Source organism: Ambystoma mexicanum, chromosome 10 (assembly GCF_040938575.1).
Source record: "Ambystoma mexicanum isolate Mex_15411 chromosome 10, UKY_AmexF1_1, whole genome shotgun sequence".
NCBI lineage: Eukaryota > Metazoa > Chordata > Amphibia > Caudata > Ambystomatidae > Ambystoma > Ambystoma mexicanum.
The window spans coordinates 609041549-609065936 of NC_090932.1; the positions used below are offsets into that span (position 1 = coordinate 609041549).

Here is a 24388-nt window from a genome sequence, read left to right on the forward strand (position 1 = left end):
ATCCCAAGGTACACCATCGATGTGACAACTGGTATTTGCTCCCCATCCAGTAGCTATTTGAATTTTTTCCGTTGCTTTCCCTAACATTGACCCCTAAGATCAAGATTTTAGATTTATTTTGCGTTGATTCTGAGAGCGTTGTTTTGAATGTATTGGGACAGGTCTACCAGCTGTCTCTGCAGCCCAGTTTCTGTTTGGTCCAACAGGAGCAGATCATCTGCAAACAGTAAGTGTCCCACTGAATGGCCTCTGCCATGTCTGATATAAATAAACAGAAGACTGCTGGTGCCAAGCAACAGCCCTGCTTCAATCTGTTTTCTGAGGAAATTTCATTAGCCAGTGTGCCCATTCTGACCAATCTGATTTTTAATGTGGTACCACTATGCATGGCTTCCATGGGTTCTCTTAAGGCCTGGGGGCACCCCCACTTCTTTAATTTGGCCCACAGGATTCTCTGGTCCACTGAATCGAAGGCCTGTTCCAGGTCAATCGAGGCAATGTACATGGTCCATATCTGTTTGTGTTTGACCATACACTTAAGCACATTGATGATGAAGACGTTTAGGGCATTGCCTATCCCCCTTTGGAAACCCACCTTCCACTGGTCCTGGTGGTGAGACATCAGACTCCATTAATTCAGGTGCCTCAAGATGATTGCTGCAAATATCTTGCCCACCACATCTATAAGGGTGATAGGCTTATAATTAAAAGGATTAGACCTATCACCTCTCTTGAAGATGGGAACCACTATTGACTTAGTCCAGGATGTTGGAATCTTTTTCACCTTTGTAACAGTCTCAAACAGTTTGACCATAAACATCGCCCATCTCATAGGATCTTTTTTCAGGATTTTGTTTGTCAGGCCGTCCGGCCCCGCTGCCCTCTAAACATTCACATTTTTTATATGAGGCCAATTGTCTAGTTGCTATCAAATTTAAAGTCCCAAGGAACTTCTGAGGAAATATGTGTCCCAATTTGGTCACCCCCTTTGGACTCATATAAACTTTTAAAATGTGCCTCCCATACCTGCGAAGACACTGAATTATTTATTTTCAAATCCTCCGGGGTGGTTAGGTCATTTATTAACTTCCACACACCCGATGTATCTTTCTTGATAGCAAGCTTCAGCATTCTGACTTGGTGTTTGTGCTGAGATAGCCAGTCCTTAAAGTTGTTTTTGGCTTTTTTGAATAAGGTTAGGTTTTGGTTGTTTTATGTTTTTTTCATTAATCTCCCAAAGCTTTTTACCACTCTCTTCTTTTCCACGATTTTCTCAACGTAAACGTACTTTGGTGTACAAGCAGGCCTCTTAAACTTCTGGGCCTTTTCTCTGAAAGACAGTAGGAACTCTGGGTATATCAATATGCCCCCTCTGGAGCATGGTGAGTCAGAACTTAGAGCCGCCAAGGAAGATGTTATAGACATCAAATCTTTTCTGTTGATGCGTAAGCAGTTTCCTCCCAGGGTGACCTCATAGTGGTGGCTTTGTTGATGGTAACCCGTTGATGGATTTGCGGTGGCCCAGTCTACGCACTGAAGCTCAAGGAGATTGTGGTCCCTCGACTCCGTAGGTATCACTTGTAGAGAGGTGAACTTTGATAGAAAATTGTCTGTGGCAAAGATGAAGTCGATTGTACATGATTGTCCCCCCTATTTCCAAGTTGCAGCCGCGGGTTGATCTCCATGCAAGTAACCGTTTGCCATGTAGATGTCCCTTTCGAAGTCGAGACCCCTTCTGACTTTCTGTGTTGCTCGTATTTTGTCAAGTTTATCTTACTTTTACCGAATGAGTGCACAAATCCCCCTGCGACTGAAGGAGTCTAAATTACTCTTATGTTGATATTATGATCTACCTGCCAGCGTTTATGCTAGCCAACTCAAGTCTTCACAACTAACTACCCCCTGTTCTTCACTTTTCTTCAGGACGACCAGCCCTTTTGCCTTTGTAGATTTGTAGATGCCAATTTTGAAGTCTTCTATACCCTCTTTGTAACTGCATCCTTGGGTATTAAGGATGTCTGGATTTTCTTGGGAGGACCCCTTTCCACATTTCCCCTGTACCCAAAAAGCGGTTTCACTCATGCTCTTTACTTGATTTTCCATGTCTTTTAAGATGAACCCATGTGCATTCAATTTGGTTCCTTCTTTCATAAGGAGATTCTTGATGTTCTGAGATACCATATGAAGAATCACGCTGTCAGAGCATGTTTCACTAGGGAATTCAATTAGGTCAATATCCCTCAAACTGACTTCATCCAAAGTTGGAACACATCACAGCAGCCTCATTACATTAGTTCTATTCATCACAAGGTTGTCTGCGAATCCTAAAGTTCTTTCTAGGAATAATTTGAACTTCCCATTTTGTGGGACGTTATTGAGTTTCTGTGAGTTTACTTGTTTGTCTCCTGGGTCTACTCCTGCCCCTTTGCTGGTTTCTGCCCATATGACAGTTCTTCTTGGGGCCCCTAAGGGTGCGCTCCTTGGCATCTTGTCTGTGCGTTTCGCCTCCAACTCTACTGTTTTCCTCTGTTCGGTAACATTTCTTCTTTGTTCCATCGTCATAAAGTCTTGCTCTAGATTTAGTGAAGAGTTTTGCTCATCTGAATCTGACGATTCATCAGAAGTTTCCTCGTTTTGATGTACCCTCGATCTCCACTTAGAACCTTAGTTCTCTTTTTCCAAGAAGGAAGAGTACTAGTAGATGCCTTCGACCCACTTGGGTCAGTCTCCGCATTTGGGTCTGGTGCATTGTTTACAGCCTTTTCATAGCCACGAGGGACATCGTGGGCCTTGGGGGATGGTCCGCTTGACTCCTCGTGGTGGTATTTATTTCACTCAGACCCCCTTGAGTCTGTGTCCTCCGAATAAATGGACAGATTCATCAAGTCGTTTTCTGTGTCGTTATTGGACACATCGCACTCCGATTCCTCTTCTGTCAGTATTTCTAAGTCAATCCCTGTATGGGTTAACATGCCCCTCTGATTCGACATTTGCCTTACGACAACATCTCGATTTCCAGGTTTTTGCTTGTTTCTTGGTAGGCCAAAATTGCTTTCTTTGCACTTCCGGCTTGCACTTTTTTAGCCAGATTTTGGGTTAGTTTACTTTCTGGGTTGTTATTTTCCAAAGAAGTCATTTGTTTCTTCGATTAGGTACTTGACCCCTTTTTGTTGAGTACCAACTCTGCGTTGTTGGCCTCCTTGGGAATTTATTTAGGAACCCTGAACATTTTGTATGTTTTGATTTGCAGGTTAGGGAGGTCTGACTCCATTTTTCTTGAACTTTCAAGCTGTTTCATGGCCGGTGAGGTTGGCCTTCCTCCCTTTGCTTTGCTAGAGTCCGAACCCACTATCACCGGTTTTGATATATTGTCAGACTGTTTCTCGGTAGATGTTGTTGCGTCTTTTGTTCTAGCGACTGTGTACTGCTCCCTGTGGGTGCAGTAAGAGGAGGTAAAGCCAGTATAATGGGTGGAATAGGATCCTCGGTTTGTGTCAGGTCCAATTGGGCTCCTACTGACATTGAGTTGCAACTTAACCTGTCAGCTCTCCGTTTTTCTTTTTCATGGATAATTGGGTCGAGTATAATCTTTAAGATTTGCGTGATTTGGTCTGTGTTTTTGTCCAGATTTGACTGAAGGGCTGTAATGAAGCCTTCCACGAAGATTAACTTCGAATGCATCATATCAATCACCGTTGTCTGAACCCGTAATTGCTCATTCTGTGTTGCAATTAATTTCATAAAAGGTGACATTGTGATTGCAAATGCTGAAACCATTCTTGCATCAATTTCCGGGTTTCCCAGAGATTTTTCTTCAACCTGTGCCACTGCTAACTCCATTAAAAGGTCTTCATCCGACAGTGGTGCTGGCCCACATTGCATTTTTCTTGAAAATGGGGCCTGTTGTTGAATTTCTGCTGTGTCAGACCTGCTAGAGATCCCCCCCATTTCTATGTGATTGAAACTTTTCATGTGGGAACTTCCCCGCGCTGTTTGATAGTGAGTTGGAACCAGTCCTCACACCCTTCAATGGGGGCCTAGACGTAGGTGAGGCAGAATAGACAACAGTGGAGCCTTTTTCTAGCGCAACCACATTTGCGTTCTTCGAGCTTTTATTATAACAGAAGATTTCTGAGTGACCGCTTAAGGTTGATGTAATGCCCATTGGCTTACAACCTTTGTCAGTTGCGTAGGAATGGTGTCCGTTCTGGTTATGATGCAGGGCCAATCCGAATATGAATGGGTCCATTAGAGGCAGATCATCTACTTGACTGCCTCTCTCCGCCCCTTCATGTGGCAATTGTGATAATAGCAGCAACCCACCTTTTTCCATTATTGACAGATCCTTTGGAGAGGTGGGTGAAATAATCTGTTACATTGAGGCAAATTCTGGCTACTCCCACCCTTGTTCCCTAGCGACTGCTCGTCCTCCGGTGCCGTGTCCATAGGTTGCCTTTTGTGAACCTTGTCCTCCGTGTCTGTTGACATAGCTTTTGGCATTTGAGCATCAACGGCTTCTAGGGGGGTTTGAAGCAAGTTTTCATATGATGTGGTTTCTTTACATATTTCAATTTCTGGAAATAATGCACACGAGGCCGCCATTTCCTTGCACAACACTGCCCACTCTGCGCTTGTGCTCTCCCTTTCGTCTTTTGGTCTTAAGTCAGGCAAGTCCCAGACCCCTCACAATACTCACTCCAATTAAATTGAACTGAATGTTCCCGTACTTGGTGGCCAACTGAAATGTCAATAATAACGAGTGAGAATGGAAAGTTGATCTTTACCTTTAATTGAGCCTCTGCCGCAGTCATTCGCCTCCTCTCAAATCCCACTGGGAGGAGGGGGGACTCACATCTGACTCGGTTTTGGCTGGGACCCGAGTCTGCTCTCCGCCTTGCCGCTGCCTGTAGGGTCCCGCTGCCTTTGCTAGTATCACAACTCGCTTTGCCTCTGTCTCGTGGCACACCCAACATCCAGCAAAGCAGCAAACAGTGAAACAGTCCTTGCAAAATAGAAATCGCACTTAACTTGCTTGGGCTTTACGCCGCAAGGGCGACGGACTTGTCCTCTTAAACTCTGCTCCCTGTGGGCGGAGCCTCACGATTACGAATTCTTAAGGGAACAGTGGCTGGACTTAACAATCCGGTAGTCCTCTGTCCTCTCTCCTCTGTCCTGGAGCCTGTAGCCTTGCCCACACGAGGGTGCAGCTCTGCACATGGGGGCTCCTTGATGCTGTCACTTAGTGCACTCGCGTTGAGAATAGATGTAGATATGCTGCAGGTAGGCAGCACGCAGCACAGTGAAACAGTCCTTCCAAAATAGAAATTGCCCTTAACTTGCTCTGGCTTTGATTGACAACAAAAGAAATAAACCATTCACTTCTGCATGGATAGGGTGTGAAGGGCTTGACACCATCTCATTCGAAACCCTCCCCAATTGGCAGCCCTTATGCATGGGGAGGTTACATCCCGTGCCTTGCCGATGTCCACCAACCCCAGGGCCCAGACAGCAGCAGCTACGGCACTCAAAGGTTTTTTCTTTGCTTTATCTAGATCCTCAGGCCTGGATCTATGTCCCTCTCAGGTGACCTCGGATAGCCTTCCAATCCCTAAGCATCAGGACACATAAGGTATGGTCCTTCCTCCAACATGTCATCTTTCCTTATGCTATAGGAGGTGCACCATTCATTTAAGTTTCATTTACCAGTATGTTATGTGAGGATTGCTGCACAATACAGCAGAGGTTTCTGACTAGTTTCCTATTTACTCTGGTTGCATACCAGGGGATTCTATGGGCAAGTGTAGAGTTGTGTCCATTTTGGTTAAAGGTGGCCTTGCGGACAAGACTATCCTCCTTGTGATGTTTTACTTTGGATCTGTTTCATTCCAGTCTCGCTGGCCTTCCCCGTGTTCGGCTCTCCAAGCACATGCAGCTGTCTCCATGTTAGAAGAACCCATAAGTGTGATCACATTTTCCTGAGTTCTCCCTTGAGCACCAGGGACTAAGGAGCTGTGCCACCTGCTTCCCTGGCTTTATTTATAATTATATTTAAAATCATTCTTTTTAACGCGTTTAATACCGGAGAGGTTTCTACGTGCGAGAAGATCTGCTTACCCAGCTTTAGTTGGCACAATTGGAGGGTTTTTGTTGGTCTTCTTTATTCCCTTGGGGTCCTCTGAGGGCTGTGTGGCTGCTAATACTATGAGACTGACGACTGACAACAGGACTTTATGTGATTCCTGGACTCACTGTCTAGTGCTATGGACACTATCACAAGAAACCAAATGCCCTTTACAAAACCATTGATTCTTCCATGTATAGAGCTGTCCTTAGATTGCAGGAAATATCCCATGACATGGTTTCACAGAGGATGAAGAGGTCCAGTGTGGTGGTCATCAATTGAACAAAACATAATCAATTGTATTTGCCAAACCTCCTAACTCATACCATCAGTGTCAATTTTAAAAAGCAATCTAGTGTGCACACATGACAGCTGGGTCTGGGATTAATTGAAGATGTGAGAGTCCCATGTGGCAAAACCGAAATCCTCGTGACCTGAGGAGTGGAAGCAGTGTCATAGATGAATTGGCTCAAATTCTTGCCATAAAAGTAAAATAAATGTATCTCTGTTTGTCCCTACTCTGGGGAAAAGAGGCAGATTGGTGCTGGTTCTTTTGTTTTTTCCCACAGAGACAAGGTTACACTGAAAGGTAGAGCCTCAAATCTGAAGCGTATCAGCCAAGACATCGCAGAAGCTTCCGAGATCTATTCTAGACAATCTTCTGTCTGCGCATAGGCACTAATGGTTAAGTGTGACTGTTCCTTTTTCCTTCATCAATTTTCCAACTTCCCTTTTGACTTGATTTTTATTATGTAGAAGCACACAAATGATTTTCCTATGACTGCCCATAATCAGTTCTGGCTGTGAAAAATTGTGGAACACTGCACCCACAGCAAAGCATAACGGACATAACTAAGTCTTCTAGAGAGTTTCCTGATACAGAGGTCCATTAACATCCTTCAAGAAAATATTGAATGCAGGTTAATCTACAGCACCATAGATGGGCTAGCCTAGTATTAGCATCATTCAGGATTTAGCTCTGGCTTAATTCGATATGGCCGGCAACATAGGCTATCGAAGCTTGCGACCAAGTTGACTGAAACATTTGTTTTCAACCACTTTTATCTCATCATATTGTTCAGACCCCCAAACCTGTGAGCCATAGAGGACATCACTCTTGACCTGGCATGATAATGCAGCATGGAATCAAATGAATGCCCTCCCAAATAATTCAAAGAATTAATGAAAGCCGGATTGGTCCTTGCCATAGCCATGGCGTGTTTGCATATATGGGTTGAGGCTTTAAGCTTATCTGGGAAAACAAACCACACATGTGTGTGTTGTTTTACTTGCTCTAGCCTCATTTTTTAGATTAAATGAATAAGGGTGTCCTCTCCTCCCACCAATAACCAGGCAGTTAGATTTTGAAATGTTCATGGGAAGATCTGTCTTCTTCATAAATTCTCCATATGTGTTGATTATGCCCTGGAGCATCATGGGGTTCTCAATAGCAGGACTGTGTCATCGGAACTGAACCCCCCCCAACCTCCTGCAAATGGTACACTAAAATGCTTGTCAAGATTTTTAACATGTGACCAGGTATCTTCATGGCCCACAAGATCTCCCAAATCCTTGAATGATTTGCCATGTCAAAGGCTGAAGAGAGATCCATGAAAGCATGTAGACTGCAGTGCTGTAAACAAATATTTTGCTACCAGTATACATAAATAGGCCACCTGCTCCAGAGTACCAATCGCCTCCCTGACTCCCCTCTTTGTACCATCCAGAATGCTGTCATTGTGGACCCATGCAACCAATCTTGAGTGTATCAATCGCCCAAAGAGTTTTGAGGCGGCATCAATAATGGTGATAGTCCAACATAATTTAGGTGAGTTCACATCCCCCTTCTTAGAAATGTTGACTAACAAGGCTACACACCAACTCACTGTGATGTAACTACTGTGCCAGAAGTTGTTAAAGGCATTTATGAGCAATGGAGCCCAAATATCAAGGTTTGCTTTAAGTATTTTATGGGAGGCTTGAGATATGATCATATGCATAATTTCAGATAGTCGAACCCACCCTGCACAATTCATACCTAGATCATCGCTTACGCATCCCTAAGAATGATACAATATGGGCCTTCTCATAGATAACATGTTTGCAGTTTGCTACATCAACCAACTGGGGGAACACATTTTTGAGGTTTTTCAGATCTGGCAGTGTCCTTTTGAGATTTATGCCTAAACTTGTATATCAAAGTCCAGATGGCTTACCTGCTGGGGAACGCTACTCCAGTTTACTGTTCTTGTTTCAGCTCAGCTGGAGGGCATATTTGATGCCGCTTTTTCAAATTTGGGGTCCGGGGATTCATTACGCCGTTCCACCCTTTGTCATGATTGCCGGAATGCTGCGACATGTCCGGAAACAGGGGACCAAATGTGGGTCTGCCCAACTCTTGATGAGCAGAAGAGACATGACTTCCAGAGGTACATTAGATTTCCTGGGTTTTACGGTTCTGTTTCTTGTCTTCATGGACCTGCTTTTATATGATAAGGGTCACCCCCATACTTTGGTTCTCGTAGGTACCCTTTATCTGATGGCATGGTGATTCATAGAGACGTAGGTGACTTAACAGACATTTGACCAAAAGCTTCATCAATTATAAGCAGGACCTGGTCTCCCAGTATATGAGTGGTTAATATGGCTGTTTGGGGTGCATGGGTTCACTGGTGTGGTGAAAGAGATTTGGTACGTGTGCAGGCAGATGCTTCAAAGATGGTAGAAGTTCTTGCTTTGCTATCTTCATCTCAAGCTTATTGTAAAATGAATCTCTCTCTATATATCAGCATTGTTTTCATCAGCTAGTGGAAGCTTGGCCAGTTGGGGATCATCCCTTGATTTGCCATTTGCTCAGTGAGGTTAGGGTAGTCATCCCTCTCTGACTTAGGTACTCCAGTCTATGGGATGTCAACTTTGTTCTGTTAATGTTTAGAAGATAGCTTGGCAATGAGATGCTCTCTCTGCAGGAGTTGTCTGCTAAACGTTTGATATTGATGTGTTTGGTATCTTTATCATAGAATGTCTGATGTTATGGCTATGGAGCTGTTGGGGCAGTATTTCACCTCTTCGGCTGCCTGTTTGAGGGTTACTGCGTGGCCACGTCTCATTTATACTCACTGAATTTCCTGCCTTAACAAAAATGCCTTCTTTTTGCGTACCACAACAATTGAAGGTTTATGATAGCTTCAACAAATGTCTTGAGAATGTCTGGGGATAAATTGTACCTTTCCTATCAGAAATCCCATCTTCCCATTTTCCCTTACTCACACTAGGCAGATACATTGGGTTACACCTTTGGCGGGAGTGGATGTCTCCACTTTTGAGGCACATTCAGCTAGGTATGCCATGCTGTCTAAAGCTTTTTGTACAGGAGCCATGCTCAATGACATTCTCAGAGCTGTGGATTGGTCTCGAGAAGATGATTTTCATACTTTGTATTGCAAACCAATTGTTCATACCTCTAATGTGGTCACTGGATGGCTTTGAATTTACTTAATATGATACCTCCTTGCCAAACCAGAGAATAGGCGATTTCTCCTAGTAGAAGTGAAGTAGAGTCAAGATTCTATCAATGGTGTGGAGGCGAGAATGATGTCGCTCTGGTATCCCTCCATTTTTGTTGCTTCCTAGGCACTCCCATGGATGGCTACTTAGGTCAACAGTTCTTCTAATTTTAGGAGCCTTTGGATGGTGGCAACATGATGCCTCATGACTGTGGTAGCTCTACTCCTGTTCTTCCCGAGATTGGTGGTCAGGTTGGCGTAGTTGCCAAATGAAGAGTAGTTGCAGAAAAGAGCATTATGCCCAAAGGGTTCAGATGCATAGGGATTGTTTGACTATCAGTGATCACTAGATTTGGACATAAACCTATGGGACCTGTAATTGGGAAGGGATGGTTTCACAAATTATTTTAGTTTTCACTTCTTACTGCTGTAAAATTAAATGAACAGAATTATAGCATATTAATAGAATTCTGAATCTCCATCACTACTGGCTACAATTGAAATTGCAACTTAAGTGCAATTTTTGAAAATGTACTTTGGAAAATACTTTTGGCAATTGAGCCCAAAGCGATTCAGTTCTGGATTGCCATTGCCATGTAATGTTTTTGGTCTATATAAATAGCCAATGCTGGTTGGAAATCCCCTTTTCTTTCTGCACAGCACCACTGCATGGGTTTGGTGCATTGCTATAATGCAGTACAGCAAGGCATGTGTTGCCAGTGTGAAATGGACATGTAAATGAAAACAGGCTATTCAGTCAAAAACGATTTCTACATCTAAAATGCAAATAATTTTTTTTTCACAGTTAAAAGCGTATATTTTTTTCTCACCTGAAATTCCTCTTTTGCAGGAGACGCATTTGAGGATTAATGAACTAACCTCATTAACAATACTAACGATTCTAACTCATTAACAGTATAATGTGTTCTCCAGTGCAAAATGAGTTGGAAAATGACAGGCTCTGAAAGTCATTTTAAACACACATCCAGATTTTTTTTCTTTGCTTCTATCTGCGCTCTTTCCACAGTATTTGCAGGAAGCAAAGACTCGAATAAGCAGGAAATCAGTTTGGTTACAGTTGCAACTGTATGAGCCAAGCCATTGTTAAAGAGAAGGAGGGTAGGACATGATGGAATTTCATTGGTTGAACTTGTTTGGCAGGCTGTAACAGAGCTTTGCTAATGAATCTCGGGGAAGAAGAGAGGGGAAGACATTTTACACAGCTGGGAGAAAGACCTGGCTGGTGGCTGGGGATTTTCCTGATTGAAAAAACAGATCCCAGTGCACTGCTGCAGAGACTGGGAATTCCAGTCAATAAGCCCCGGTTTGAGTGACGGCAGATGCTCGTCCTTGCTGGGGTGATTTAAGAAGAATTCATTGAACCACTTCCAGAATTTCACATGCTGAACAGGCCTGGTAATTATATTACAGAGTGTGGGGGCAGTGTGTATGTGTGCGAAACTATTTAGTCAGCGTGGAAGAGGGAACTCCAGTGTTTTATCAACATGTTTAATGTTGCGAATTGAATATGTTCTCGCCGCTCTCTTCTCATTTTGTTACAGATAAGGTTGTTACTGTGCAATTTCCATTTATTTCTGTAAAAAGAGTAAGATCGTGTTGAAATGCAATTTTTATAATACACAAAAAATATTTGAAAGCAGACAGATAGTGTGTTTTATTTTTCTCTTTTATTTGTGCATCTAACATTACAGTACTGATAATATGGGGAGAGGTTTAGACAGTGCAATTGTCATTTTTAAGCTAACTAAAAATAAGACTTAGCGGTAGCTGTGTGCATGATTCCATTCAGTATATAAGTGTATGTTTTCTGAACAGAACATAATAATAATATAATGAAATAGACTGCTGCTGGAGGTACATGAGTCAGTAGAAAGAGAGGCCCTGGACATAGTTCACCGATGTAGATAAATTGGTGATAAATACCGCATGTTAGCTCGCTGCTGTAGATAAGTCAGTGAGGACAGCCCATGGTGGCACCCCAATTGAAAATGTGGTGTTCCTGAAATGTAAGCCTGAGGCCTCTCTAGTGATCACACAAACAAACTAAGCAAAAATAAGGGGTTCTGGATATTGGGGCCACATATAAAACAAAGGAATTATGCTCACCAGAAATACCACCAATAACGCATACCAACATAATGTATACCACTAAATGTATCTGTGTGCTGAAATAATGTATGTATACTGTAGTACTATATACCAAATCTAATCTGAGTGATTATTACTGAATTATTTTCATTTTGGCGGTAAGAAAATACCGCTAGGCCCCAAATCTATACAAAATACCCTACAGTACTTAGGAACAATGCTATGTGATACCACTTCCTGTTTTGCCAAGGGGTGAAAGGTTGTGTTCCATCGGTTCCCGTGATATCACTTTGGCGCGGGGCCAAATGACATCACTTCCTGTGATGTCATCAGCGTTCAAGGGACGTATGATGTCACTTCCGCTACCCCTGGCATTTTGGTGAAATTACATCCCTGCTTGTTCCCTCGATCTCTTATGACAACACTATTTGAAAACCATGTCCCACTTCTAATCTCAGTCTGTCTGCATAGAGACACCTTCCTGGTAGCTTTTAATCTGCTACTCTATCCACGCTTGAACACTTTTGCATTCTCTGAGACAGCTGATTGTGAGTTTGCTGCCTTTTCTGGGTTACATGTACCATTTACATACAGTCCTGCATTAATACTACGCGCTGCATACCTTCTCGGATTCTAAAGATAAAAAGTATCCTGTTTCTATACTAGAAGAGAAGTAATCTCTTTGTAGATTGCTAATGTTGGCCTTCAAATGCTACTTGTTCATCTATATGATAAGAGCAAGAATGAAGAGGGTAAGGGGATCTAAACACACTTATTTTGAATGCTGCAAGTCAGCATATCAACCTATGGGTTATGCTCACTGTCGGGGGTCCCACCAGATAATCTTGATCACTTAATTCCTTTGGTTTGGTGGAGGGTTGCCCCAAATATGCCCATGCCCAGGGCCCCAAAAATGCGTAAGATGGCCCTGGTTGTGCCGACCATGGACCAAACTGTTTATTTGCATAGATACCGAGAACTATGACCGATTTTGAGGCGTTCAATTAACAGGACTGTATTTATTCAATTTAAAAGGACAATATTTCCGTATTTAGAGACATGTTTGGAGGAAACCATGACAGGGTGAGCTTTTTTCACTCAATGTAGACGCAGCGTACAGTCCTTACCTTCATTTGTTTGTCTCCATTGGCAAAGTTATTTATAATGGCAAGCGAATGTTGAAACCTCGATCCTCCAATACCTGCATCTGCTATCAATTGACTTACTGCTTTGATGAGCTGAAATATTAATGGAAATGTGAGAAAATTAAGTTGCTCTCTTTGTAAAATGGCACAGGCACAGTGTTTTATGTTAAAACAATCGAGTTCTCTCTTTTAAAATCCATGTCTAAAAGCGATGACCCAGTGTTAATGTAGATTACACCAAAAATATTCATACTTTGTTCTTATATTATTTGAAATTAATGGGGCCTCATTCCGGGTTTGGTCGTAATTCAGTGGTAAATATGCCGAATTACCACAATAATTGGTTACCGTTACCACCACTTGGTCCGGTGGGTTTAGTTCGGTATCACAAGTGGTGGCAGAATGGTGTAATTTCCTATTTTTGGAGCCCATAGAACTCCATGGGGATCTTTGATGGATTTACCACCGGTAGAATTACTGCATGGTAAATACAAAGATTTAAAAAGCACTTCAAGAAAGTCACCCATTTGCCATGCGCAGAAACTCAGCATCTCTGTCAGACAGTGCACCACTAGAAGTCAGGTAACGTGCAGAATTGAAATCCACTGCTGCAAAGAGGAAAGGAACAGACAGGAAGCCTTCTCTGCCTACGCCCGAAGACTATGGAGCCAATGCCCTGTCAGCATCAGACTCACTCCTACAATTCAGAAAATAACTCAAAAACCACCAAGGCCCCAACACCACCTGCCTCATTAGACACCATCCACCCCTCTCCTCCCCACCACCCTGTAACAGCTCTACCCCTCATCTGTGCCCCACTGTTACCTACCCCCACTGTAATATCTATTCTGTTGTTACCTCTGAAAAGTTCTCTGTTATGCATCTGTACTGTTGTATACTGTTGTATACCTCTGTAAAGTCTTCTGTTGTGTATCTGTATTGTTGTAAACCTATGTAAAGTTCTCTGTTGCTTCTCGAAACTAGGTCTGTGCTCAATAAATACCATAACAATAAAAGAGAAACCACCAATGTCTCTACTCCAAACCCGGAAACGTGGCAGTCAAATTAGCAACCTTACTCCAAGAGAAAATGAAAACTATATAGGGCAGCATAAAAAACACAGATTAGCACCACAACACCTTCCATTAAGGACAGTGGCTAACTCTACATTGTGTGCATTCAACCGAATTCCCACTAAAGGCCTAATAAAAGTCCTCAACGCTGCAAAAGCCCGATTAGAACAATGTCTCTCTAGCTCCACTACCAGAATTAAAGGGAACTTTGGGACATTAGCTAAATTTGACAACTAATCCTCCAAGATGGAAGTGACTGCTCGCCTTATAGAAAAAAGCAACTAGTATCACCTTACTCAAGTAATCGAACAAAAGCACAACAAATCCTGACCTCCCTGATTTTTAATCTCCCTTCAATAGCTATGATATTGGAGGAGTTGGCAATCAAACGCATAGCAAGGAAAAGTATCTGCTTGGTTTGCTTCATGATCACAAGACAGGGTTTAGCCTGCCTAAAAGGCACAGGATCAGAACATATCAGATGTCACCTTATTGGGCTAGTCTTTCATCTATGACATGATGGATTATGCTCGCCTTGTAAGCTGACTCCATTGATGTATGGAAATTGATGGACTGGCACCCAGTTTGAAGATAAAGGAATTATTTTTCCGACGTCCAAGCTTATACCTACTGAGTTTCCCAATTATCAGCTTTGCCACCTTGTTGTTTAGCACATATAGTTTACCCATGGCATCCATCACTGATTCACACTCTGTTTATTTCCAGTAATAGGATGATGACTTCCAGATAACTTTCAACCTCTGCAGAAATACTGATGACAATCAAGACATTCCACCCTGTCTCTTAACAACCCTGTATTGGAGCATATGTATTAAGATATGCCTTAATTCCACCACAAACATTATTTTCACATGGATGTCAATTCTTCAAATGTTACCTTTTACCAGACCATAATGCACTCTACCTTTTTGCATATGCATTCAGGTACATGCCAAATAGATATGATTAATGTCCATGTTTGTTTAGTAAATTCCACTGTGTTTTAATTAACTGCCCATCAATGTCAAGGTATTCGCAACCATGTGCAAATGTTATTGTTTAAGAAATAAATGACTGTATCAAATCCTATTAAAATAATGAACAAACCAAGGGATCCTGTGAGAGTGGAAGAAAAGAATCAAGTAATCACTAGTGTTCATATGTGGGATACGCTGACCCACTCAGCAGAATCCCCATCCATAACCAAGCAGCGCTTCTGCAGTCAATAGCAAAATGGCTGCGCTGGCTCCTTGGAGCACCATTGCATCAAATCTGTGTTTTGCAGCGACAAAAGGATGGCTGCACCATCTTGCCAAGCATCTATTGGGCAAGTTGGAACAGGGGGCAGGGGGCACACCAAGAAAGGTGCCAGTGTGTTCTTGGGTACACACAAAAGAAGCCAATCAAAGCAGCGCTGCTCTGCTGCTTGCTAAAAGTTCCAATTAAAAAGGTAATATTTTACACTGAAAAGGATGCTGCCCTGATGCTATTTTCATCTATTCCACATCATATTGCTTTTATCCATAAAACCCTGCCATGCCCATCCATATCCACATTGTGCTTCAGCAGAAGAATGCATGATCCCTGAAAATGCAAAAGAAAATTAACTTTCAGTCGCAGAACACATTTGACATTTGAGTCACAAAATGTCAAAAAGATCAATGCCTCAAAGAAATCCTAGCCCTCTGGGCCTATGTCAATTTCAATGTATTTTTGTTTCAAGCAATTTGCTGTATAAAAGGAACTGACTATGGCTGCAAAACAATATTGGGAAGTCAGATGGAAGAACCAAATTTAAAATGGAAATCCTAGCAGCTGTCACCACCTGTGTCAAAATGGGCTTTTGCAAACCAAAGAAAAAAATGCCTGTTTTTAAAGTACCATGTGAATAAAAACATGTCCTTGCCTAGCAATATAAAAGGGGTTTTGCTGGGGAACATGTATGGGATGTTTTATTCAACAGGCTTGCTTTTGATTCAGAACAAAATAACAGAAAATAAAGGAATTAAAAAGTATTGACTGGATTTGGCAAGCTCCAGAACAGGTCTTCCTGCTGGCTAAACTGAGACCTTCCCCCACAAAAAGAAGCCACCATAAACATCTAGGACACAGGCATGCTAATTGCCACCTTGAAAACTTTGAATGGGCCAAGAGCACTAAACATCCCTTACCCAGTAGACGTTTGTCTCTGCTCCAGACAATAGATCTGGGACACCAACCTGTGAAGTGGGGGAAGTGGCAATAAACATTCAATAAAATTGGGAAACCCCCATGGCCAATCTGGGCTGAACTGACAGTTTATGGTAGCTTGAAAAAAACGGTCCTAGTTGAACCACAAAGGCAGCCCCATTTGCCTCAAAATACTATTTGTTGAATAACATTTTAAGAGTGTTAATTTTGTAACTCGTCACCTCAGAAATGTAAAAGTTTGCTTTAATGATGTAATTTCTGTGGTTTTCAAATAAGATATCTTGGCTATCAATAGCATGTATGGGACACAAATGCCAGAAAATGGAATCATGGGGAATGGACATATGATGGAACGTTACAAACTAACAGAGATATGCCCTATGATAACATGTACACACTCCTAAAGTTAAAGAATTTAAAGTAATATATTTCTCACTAAAAAGTGTGAAAAGCCGGTAGAAGGGTCAAAAAAAGTCTGATAAACTGTAGAGTTGGACTGTCATGCTCAGCGTGAAATATGTAATCTGCCTTGTTAATTTGTAAAGATGCCAAAATTGAGTAAATATGTGATTTATGTGAAGAATGAGCTAAAGTACCCGTGGGATGATCCTATGCATAGTAAACCCACATCATAAAGCTGATGTCAGGTTTCTAAAAGTCCAATCAGCTGACACAAACGCGGTAACAATCACCCCTGACCAATACAGTTGTTTAGGGGCATACTCAGCCTAAGCATGCCTTACCATATAATTCTAACTCTAGACAGAATCTCTCCTGAATTTACAGCGCCTGCATTCCTTATCTTCTACATTGATCTTGCCAGATTACACTGCAAGGCCAAAGTATAGCTAACCCTACTCCAGCAAGGCCAAAGCAAAGCCTACCCTACTTCAACAAGGCCTTGATCTAAAACAAACACCATCCAATGGGAAAAACTGTGGGACCCTTTGTGGGGAGCATACTGTGACCCAACCTGCTTCTTGTCTGCTAGCTGCATGTCCGATATACTTATGACATCCAGCTGTACTGCTATCCAGTGACCAGAATTGCCCAGATGTTTGCTGTAGGGGACATCCGTCGTGTGGTGACCAGACCCGGTTGATTGTTCCGAAATCCCAAATTCAAGCGTGGACTGTGAGTATTTCCCATCCCATAGAACACATAGCCTACCTCATCTAGACTCTTTTGTCTTTATTCCACTCTCTAAACCATCCTATCCATGCTTTGGTAATTTGTCGTACTGTCCGAAATTTTTGTGCATCTTGTCTGTGATTTCCTAATGGTAGCGCCATTCTTTCATTCACCCCATTTTGTAACTCTTAGCAATATTTTGAATAATTTCAATAATGTCCACGCTAAGAGAAACGCGGCGTAGAGAAGGTTAATGTGGCCGGCTTAACCTGTTTCATGGGCAGTGCTATCTAGCCTTAATAATCTAGTTTAAGAAAAACTTGTCTTTCTTTCCCAGCCGATTTTCTCTCTTTCACAGCTTCATTTTACCAAAACCGAACCTCTTTTTATCTTGGAAATCTCATCCAAATTCAGCGACAACCCTCCTTTCACTTCTATATTGTCCCTGTGATGTGCATCTGTCCCACACCCCAAAACCCATATTCCAAATCTGAGTATTTCACCTGTTTTTCAGAAAAAACATTTGTGTCATTTAAAACAGTAATTGAGAAAAAATGCAACTTTCCAACGTGTGATTCGGCTGCATCATCTTCTTACTTTAAACTTGTTTGTGAACTGTATGCCTTGTGTTGAGAACTTGCTTTGTGATTTCTAGTGTTTAGACTCCCTGCTGCTTCTTTCTGTCCATTCCCAATTCCATTCATAGGGGTTTGGGTGGGCATTGCATGGGGAAATCTCAAATCAAGTGCTATCTACCCAAAGAGAAAAAGTGTTCCTATTCATTTGTGTTTTAGGTATGTTCTTGTAAAAGGTTAATGAAGTGTATTTCTTCAATTTGCATTATAATTATCACCCCATTGGTGATTGCTGCTCAATATTAAAAGATGTATGATTTTATTTGAATTTTAAAAATAATTAAATATTGCATTTTCACCAACCTGCCTGGTTCATGGTCCATTGTGACCCAGGGTATTCGAAAAAAGTGGTGTGCGACAGGTTGTGTGCCATCTCAAATTGAATTTGCATAATAAAAGCAAAAGCATTCCAATTGTGTGCTACATACTAGGCTGTGTCGCCCAATTGAAATCCTTAACAAACTTGGCGGCTCGCAGCCGGGGTTTGGGTTTTGGTTGCCACCTGTGGCAGTTCAACAGCAGATTAACCTCCAAGATAGTGATACTTTGTATGGTTGGAACACTGTGTTACACTGTAGAAGCGCCTCCCCAAAACAAATATTGTAAGTACCAGGCCTGTGTATAAAATTAAAGCTAAATCAACCGCAAAATAGAAAAAAAGCGACAGAATACATGTTACCCTTACATAAATAAATTAATAAAGAAAGAACACTTTAAAAAATGACCACAGTACATATAAATAATGCCAGGGAGCACCTTCTGCAAAAGTTATTTGTCAGATGGGAATGGGCAGAGCAAGATGAAAAAGTCTGGCTAGAAGAAATGATACAACAGGTCAACGCCATAAACATGGACAAGTGCCAGGATGGTGGTCTATTGCATCAAGCTTTGAGCGGGTTGTACATGACTCTGAAAAATAAAGAGGAGCAAATTAAAATTGTCAGAATCACGCCCTACCTGTATCTCCATATGGGAGTGATGCGGGAAAAGCATGAGGAAAATACAGCTCTTGCGCAAAATCAATCTGAACCCTTAACTAAAATCCAGACCAAACTAAAATTAGCGGAACAAAACTTGCAAAAGAGCCAAGAGTACGAGGCAGAATCTGGAAATTAAATTAAAAAAATAAAAGAGGTGTTTGCGATCCAACAGCAGAATAATGTAGACCAAGAGGCCCAATTATATGCTTTAAGAATGGAGTTCCAAGAACGGTTGACTCGTTGGAAGAGAGTCAACTGAAATTAGAACAAGTGAGATACAATAATGCCAGTATAGAGCAAATGGCCACTTTACAGAATCAGATAAAAAAAGGAAATTAATAAATTAATTTTGAGAGACCTCCACTCTCAATCAGAATTTGATGAAGAGCGCCAGCAATTAGGCGCCATAACACAACAAAGGGATGACCTGACTGAACAAAGGGCTGCTCTGTATCAGGAGAAAGAGACCCTCCACCAGGAAATGTGTAATTTTAAAATCAATCTGGAGAGAAGGGAGTGAGGTATTCAGGGATCGACTGGCCTAAAAGAAGAATATGACAAATTATTGGGGCATAGGAGACAAATGGAACTCAAGTTAGAGCAGGCCATAGAGGCTCTAAATGTGCAGAAAAGGGAGGCTCACCTCCTACAACAGAAAATGTGCTGCCAGCATAAGTTGGGAAACCCTGAGCCAGAGAGATAATGAGGCCCTCAGTGAGGAGAAATATGGGCTCCACAAGCAAGTGGCAGCTCAATAGTGGGTCATAGAGGCCAGTAAAGCCCTGATCGCCAAGCAAAAGGCTCAGATATTTGCCTATTATCAAGAGGTAGGGGCTGCGAAGGTTGGAGAAAGAGTATACTAGATTCAACCTAAATTGGAGGGACCCTGAACAGGTAGAGAGGGACAGGGCAACCCCTGATCATAGTATGATGACCTCTGTACTAAGGGACTCAAACCCATTTAACACTGTGTGTACTGCTGACTTCATGGCTACCCGTTCACATGAGCCAGAAACCATGAGGTCATCAGGATTAAATAGACCTAGCATAATGGAGCTGACAGGTCAGCGCCCCCCAGAAATTGATGGACGGGCATCCCTGTACAGATACAAAAATATAAAGGCTGATGTCTCTGACCAGCAAACCTACTATGAGGAGAAGATCGGGGAATTAGATCTGCAGAATCACTACCTCCAAAGGGAACAGTGGTTTGATTTGCACAGGAATAACAGGAAAGGGGGCCTCAAAAGAGCATCCGAGGACCTCCACCTAATCAGGGCAGTGGGGGGGGATGCTCTGCCAACCCTGAAAGCAGGTAGGATTCAGAAGACTGCTCTCCTGTGCGCCACAGGGGAGAATAAACTAGGCCCCACCATTCTGTGAGCCCCTCTCAAGCCCATAGAATCAGGGAGCGCCTAGATGATCATGAGGGGACCTCAAATAGCAGCGCCTCTGAGTCTGAGGGCGAATGGACTCAGGTGACGTGGTGAAAGAAGGCAGATAAACCAAAAAGCGTTCTGGTGAAAGACCCCATTAGGTAGATCAAGGCCATCAGGATTACCATGACACTCTACAATAAAAACGCAAAATATTCTGGCTGGGAGCATTTGGAACTATATGAACAAATGATGGACACATTTCACATAAAAGATAGCCAGAACTGTATGGATTATGCCAAATGGACATTCTTTCCAGAATACTCCAGCTTCTTTGCTGGACTGGAAGACCAAAAACATTCAAGATGGTCCCCCTACAAGGCGGTCAACTTGAAGCACTTCTCCACCCATAGAAACCCCCAAGAGGCTCACAAAGCGGCCTGCATCTATAGTGTGGAGAAGATCTGGCCCCATGAGAGTTTGTGCAGGAATCAAAACGCGCCTTTGCCCAAACCACCAGGAGGGTGCGCACGGATATCAAGGAGTTTATCACTACCTAATTTAATGCCCTCCCAAAATACATTATGACCGAGCTGGTGAGGGATTTCCATGATAGAAGACCTCTGGACTGGGTGGTAGAGCAGGGGACCCACATTTATGAAATCCAAATAGCTGCAGGAAATAGAAATGTGGGTAGAAACTCCAAGCCAACCAACACCCCTGCTGCTGCTAAGGTGGCGGAGGTGAAGGTTGCCCCCATTTTGGACCTAGAGATGGGGGAGCCTAAAAATGCACCAATCCCAAACCAGCAAAGACCCAGAAGGTCTTCAGGCCCATCACAAACAGGTGGCGGTCAGGGAGCAAATCCCACCAATGGGACCCCTAACTCCCCTGATTTTATAAGTCACAGATACAAGGGCGACCAACCTATTTAGGGTATGTATGGACTCTCCAGCCCAGTCCTAATCGGGCAAGTACTACCCTGGGAAACGTCTCTCCTATATTCCCCCGAGAGGGCAGTAATTCCCCAAATGCTGGGTTAAGTTTCTTTCCTCTGTATCCCCAAAACCCCAACCTGCCGGTCAACCCTCCTTTCTTTCCTCACTTTCAGGAGCTCAGACTACCTCATCCGGGAGAGGAGAGGCTAAGGGTGGAGGGTTGCCAAAATCCACAATATCCAGGGTACTCCGGGAGAAGGGATAGTTACCCTTCCTGTGAACCACCTAGGTTTGAACAGAGACCCCCATACCAGCCGGAACGGGTATCCCAACTGGAGCGCCAGGTCCAGAACCTCACCCAGGATCTGGGTCGCATGTTGAGGGCTCAACGGAACCCTCAGATGAACATGGCAGTTCAGAACCCCACAAACCAAGTGTCTGGCACCCCAGAACAATGATAGGAAGAGAACCCTGATAACTCACTGGTTCCAGAGGAGGAGGCACGGGGGAATGGGACTGTAAAGCCCTAGAGGAAGCTTCCTTCCTCACTTGTGAAAAGCCCCTGGGCAGCCAGGAACCGGAACCAAAATCTCTTGCCCCTGAAAATCTGCAATCCAGGTAACAGAGGGTGGGTAGGAGAAATAAAGACAGTAAAAAGGCCCATTTTGTGGAGGAAGTTAGTGTCCTCTAGTTTGAAGGGAAAGATTCTGGGAAAAAATCTTCTCCTTCAGGGATGGGGGAATTCCTCCCAAAGAAAAATGGTCCCAAGAGACCTAAATGAAGACTGGGTGGGTGTGGGGAATGATTCAGGGTCACCCATCCCTGAACCCCAGAATTGTCATCCTGAAAAGAAAATAGTAATGGAGGGATCCTCCCCACAAATTGCTTCTAATGACTGCCACCCGGTAAGCGGGGGCAGCGCAGAGCTAAGGGAAACAGGGGATTCCAAAATCTCCAGTATTTCAGGATGCCACATTTTTATTACAGATTCCAAGACTCTGACACAGAAAACAGTCCCAAATGCCATCATGTCAGAATCCAAAATAAAGAAATTGACTACCCAGCTTGCCCATAATGCACATTACCTTTGCCCACTTGAGAAGGAGGGTAGATTTTATGCCCGGTCCAAGTGCAAGGGCAATGTACATTTTCAGCACTGGTGGACACTGGATCCCAAGTCACTCTTCTGTAAAAAAGGGCCTTTGAGCAGCGTAATTCAGGAAAGGGGGAGATATACCAGATCCTTCTCACCCCTCTTCCTGGACAACTGAAGAACTTCAATGGGAATTAAATTCCTGTTGAGGGGACTGTGGATTTGGAAATAAAAATTGGGCGGCACAAAGTAAAACCCCCGGTCATAGTCGTGACTCCAGAGGGAACACCCTGTCAACTAGGGAATGACATCCTGCACAGGTTGTCTCCCCTAATAGACTGTGTGAACAAGGTCCTCTGGACTCAGACTAACAGGCCAATAAAATTAAAACAGAGTGTCAACCATGTTAGTTTAAATGGCACATGCCACATGGTTGAACAAAAACCTGATCATATTGAGTTTCATTTCCAGAACATTCAAATACCTGACATGACAGTATTTGCTGTAGGACAACAAACTGGTAATGGGAACTCCTCTCCATTCCTGAAAATCAACCATCTTTCCAGTTTCAAGTGGCATTCCACACTCCGCTGGGTACAAAATCGGTCACTGCAGTATTCATATGGCAGAGTTGATGGCAGTTCACCAGGCCATCCTTACTGCAGCCCAACACCAACTCCACGAACTGGTCATAATCACCGATTTCGATTATGTCTGGAACGGGTTCGTGGAGCACCTGGTTAATTGCAAAACCAGAGGCATGCTTTGTGCTAATAACAAACCGCTTAACATGGCAAGCTAATCTAAAATATTGATGATCTGGTCACCTAAAGTGGGATGACCATCTATTGGAAGAAGATCAAGGGTCATTCCAGAATAGAGGGGCCAGACAAAACTGGAAACGACCTACCCGATAAGCTGCCCAAAAGCAAAGCCATCCAGAGGGATCTCCTTGAGATCGAGTCCGTGTTGGGAGAAATCCAGGTCACTGCTATCACTAGGTCCCAGACAAATGCTCACAATGAACTCTCAACTGCCCAGTGGAGTAAGGAGACCCCAGATGCTGATTTAATCACGACACCGAATCCAAGATGGTTTGTTGGTAAGGAGATCCATCTCTGGCTGTGACCAGTGGGTAGTACCTACCTCATTCCGAAGCCTGATGCTTGGTCATGCCCATGATGCAGCCACAGCCGGTCATCAGGGTTTTCTCACTACTTTAGAAATCTTACAAGAGGTTACATATTGGCCACACATGGGGCAGGACCTCGACCAGTACTTTAAGGGGGGTATTGTGTGTGCACAATTTCAGCCAACTTCACTCACACACAGAACTCCCCTCCAGAAGAGGGGGATGACACTGGTCAGATTTACAAGTAGATTTCATTGAGCCCTTGATTCGCTCCTCTAGGGGACACAAGTACATGCTAACAGTAACATGCTTGTTTATCAAATGGGTGGAAAGTCTCCCAGCCCCAAATTACAAGGCAGAAACAGCAGCTGCCCTGATGATCACCCACATCTTCTCGTGTTTTGGCCTACCCCAAAGTATTGAGTCCGGCCGAGATAGCCACTTCACAAGCAAAGTGATGACAAAGATATGGGAGATACTTGGGGTAAAAAGGAAACTTCACATTGCATACCACTGTCCTCTAGTGAGGGAGTCGAGAGATACAACAAAACAATTGTGAGCATTCTAAAAAAAGTTTGAGGCAGATTGTGGGCCAAGTTGGGACATCCGATTACCACTTGTCCTGATGGCCATCAGATCTATACCTTCTTCTGCGACCAAGATGTCTTCATTTGAGTTTATGACTTGACGAAGGATTGTGCTATCTCAGCATCTGCTCTACAGAACGCAAGAGCAGACACTGATAAACGCCTTCACAACTCATGAGTATGTTGAGAATCTAAGAAAACACCTTCAACATGCTTTTGCGTACGCTCTGCAGAATCTGGAAAGATCTGCAGAGGGGATGAAGACTCATATGACTTAAAAACAACCAAAAAGGAATACCAAGTAGGAGACAGGGTCTACTTGTACAATTTCCAGAGGAACCAGACCAAAGAGCAGAAATTTTGACTGAGCTG

At 43.1% G+C, this 24388-nt stretch overlaps 1 protein-coding gene across 5 annotated transcripts in view; it reads right to left on the reverse strand.

Moving 5' to 3' along the window:
* The window catches only part of DOCK10 (dedicator of cytokinesis 10), a 2208289-nt gene that overhangs the window by 497563 nt on the left and 1686338 nt on the right, over nucleotides 1-24388 (reverse strand). For all 5 annotated transcript variants that reach the window (XM_069618176.1, XM_069618179.1, XM_069618177.1 and 2 more), the window contains exon 44: nucleotides 12864-12974. In XM_069618176.1, coding sequence (XP_069474277.1) covers nucleotides 12864-12974 — 111 coding nt within the window. The remainder of the gene's footprint in view (nucleotides 1-12863; nucleotides 12975-24388) is intronic.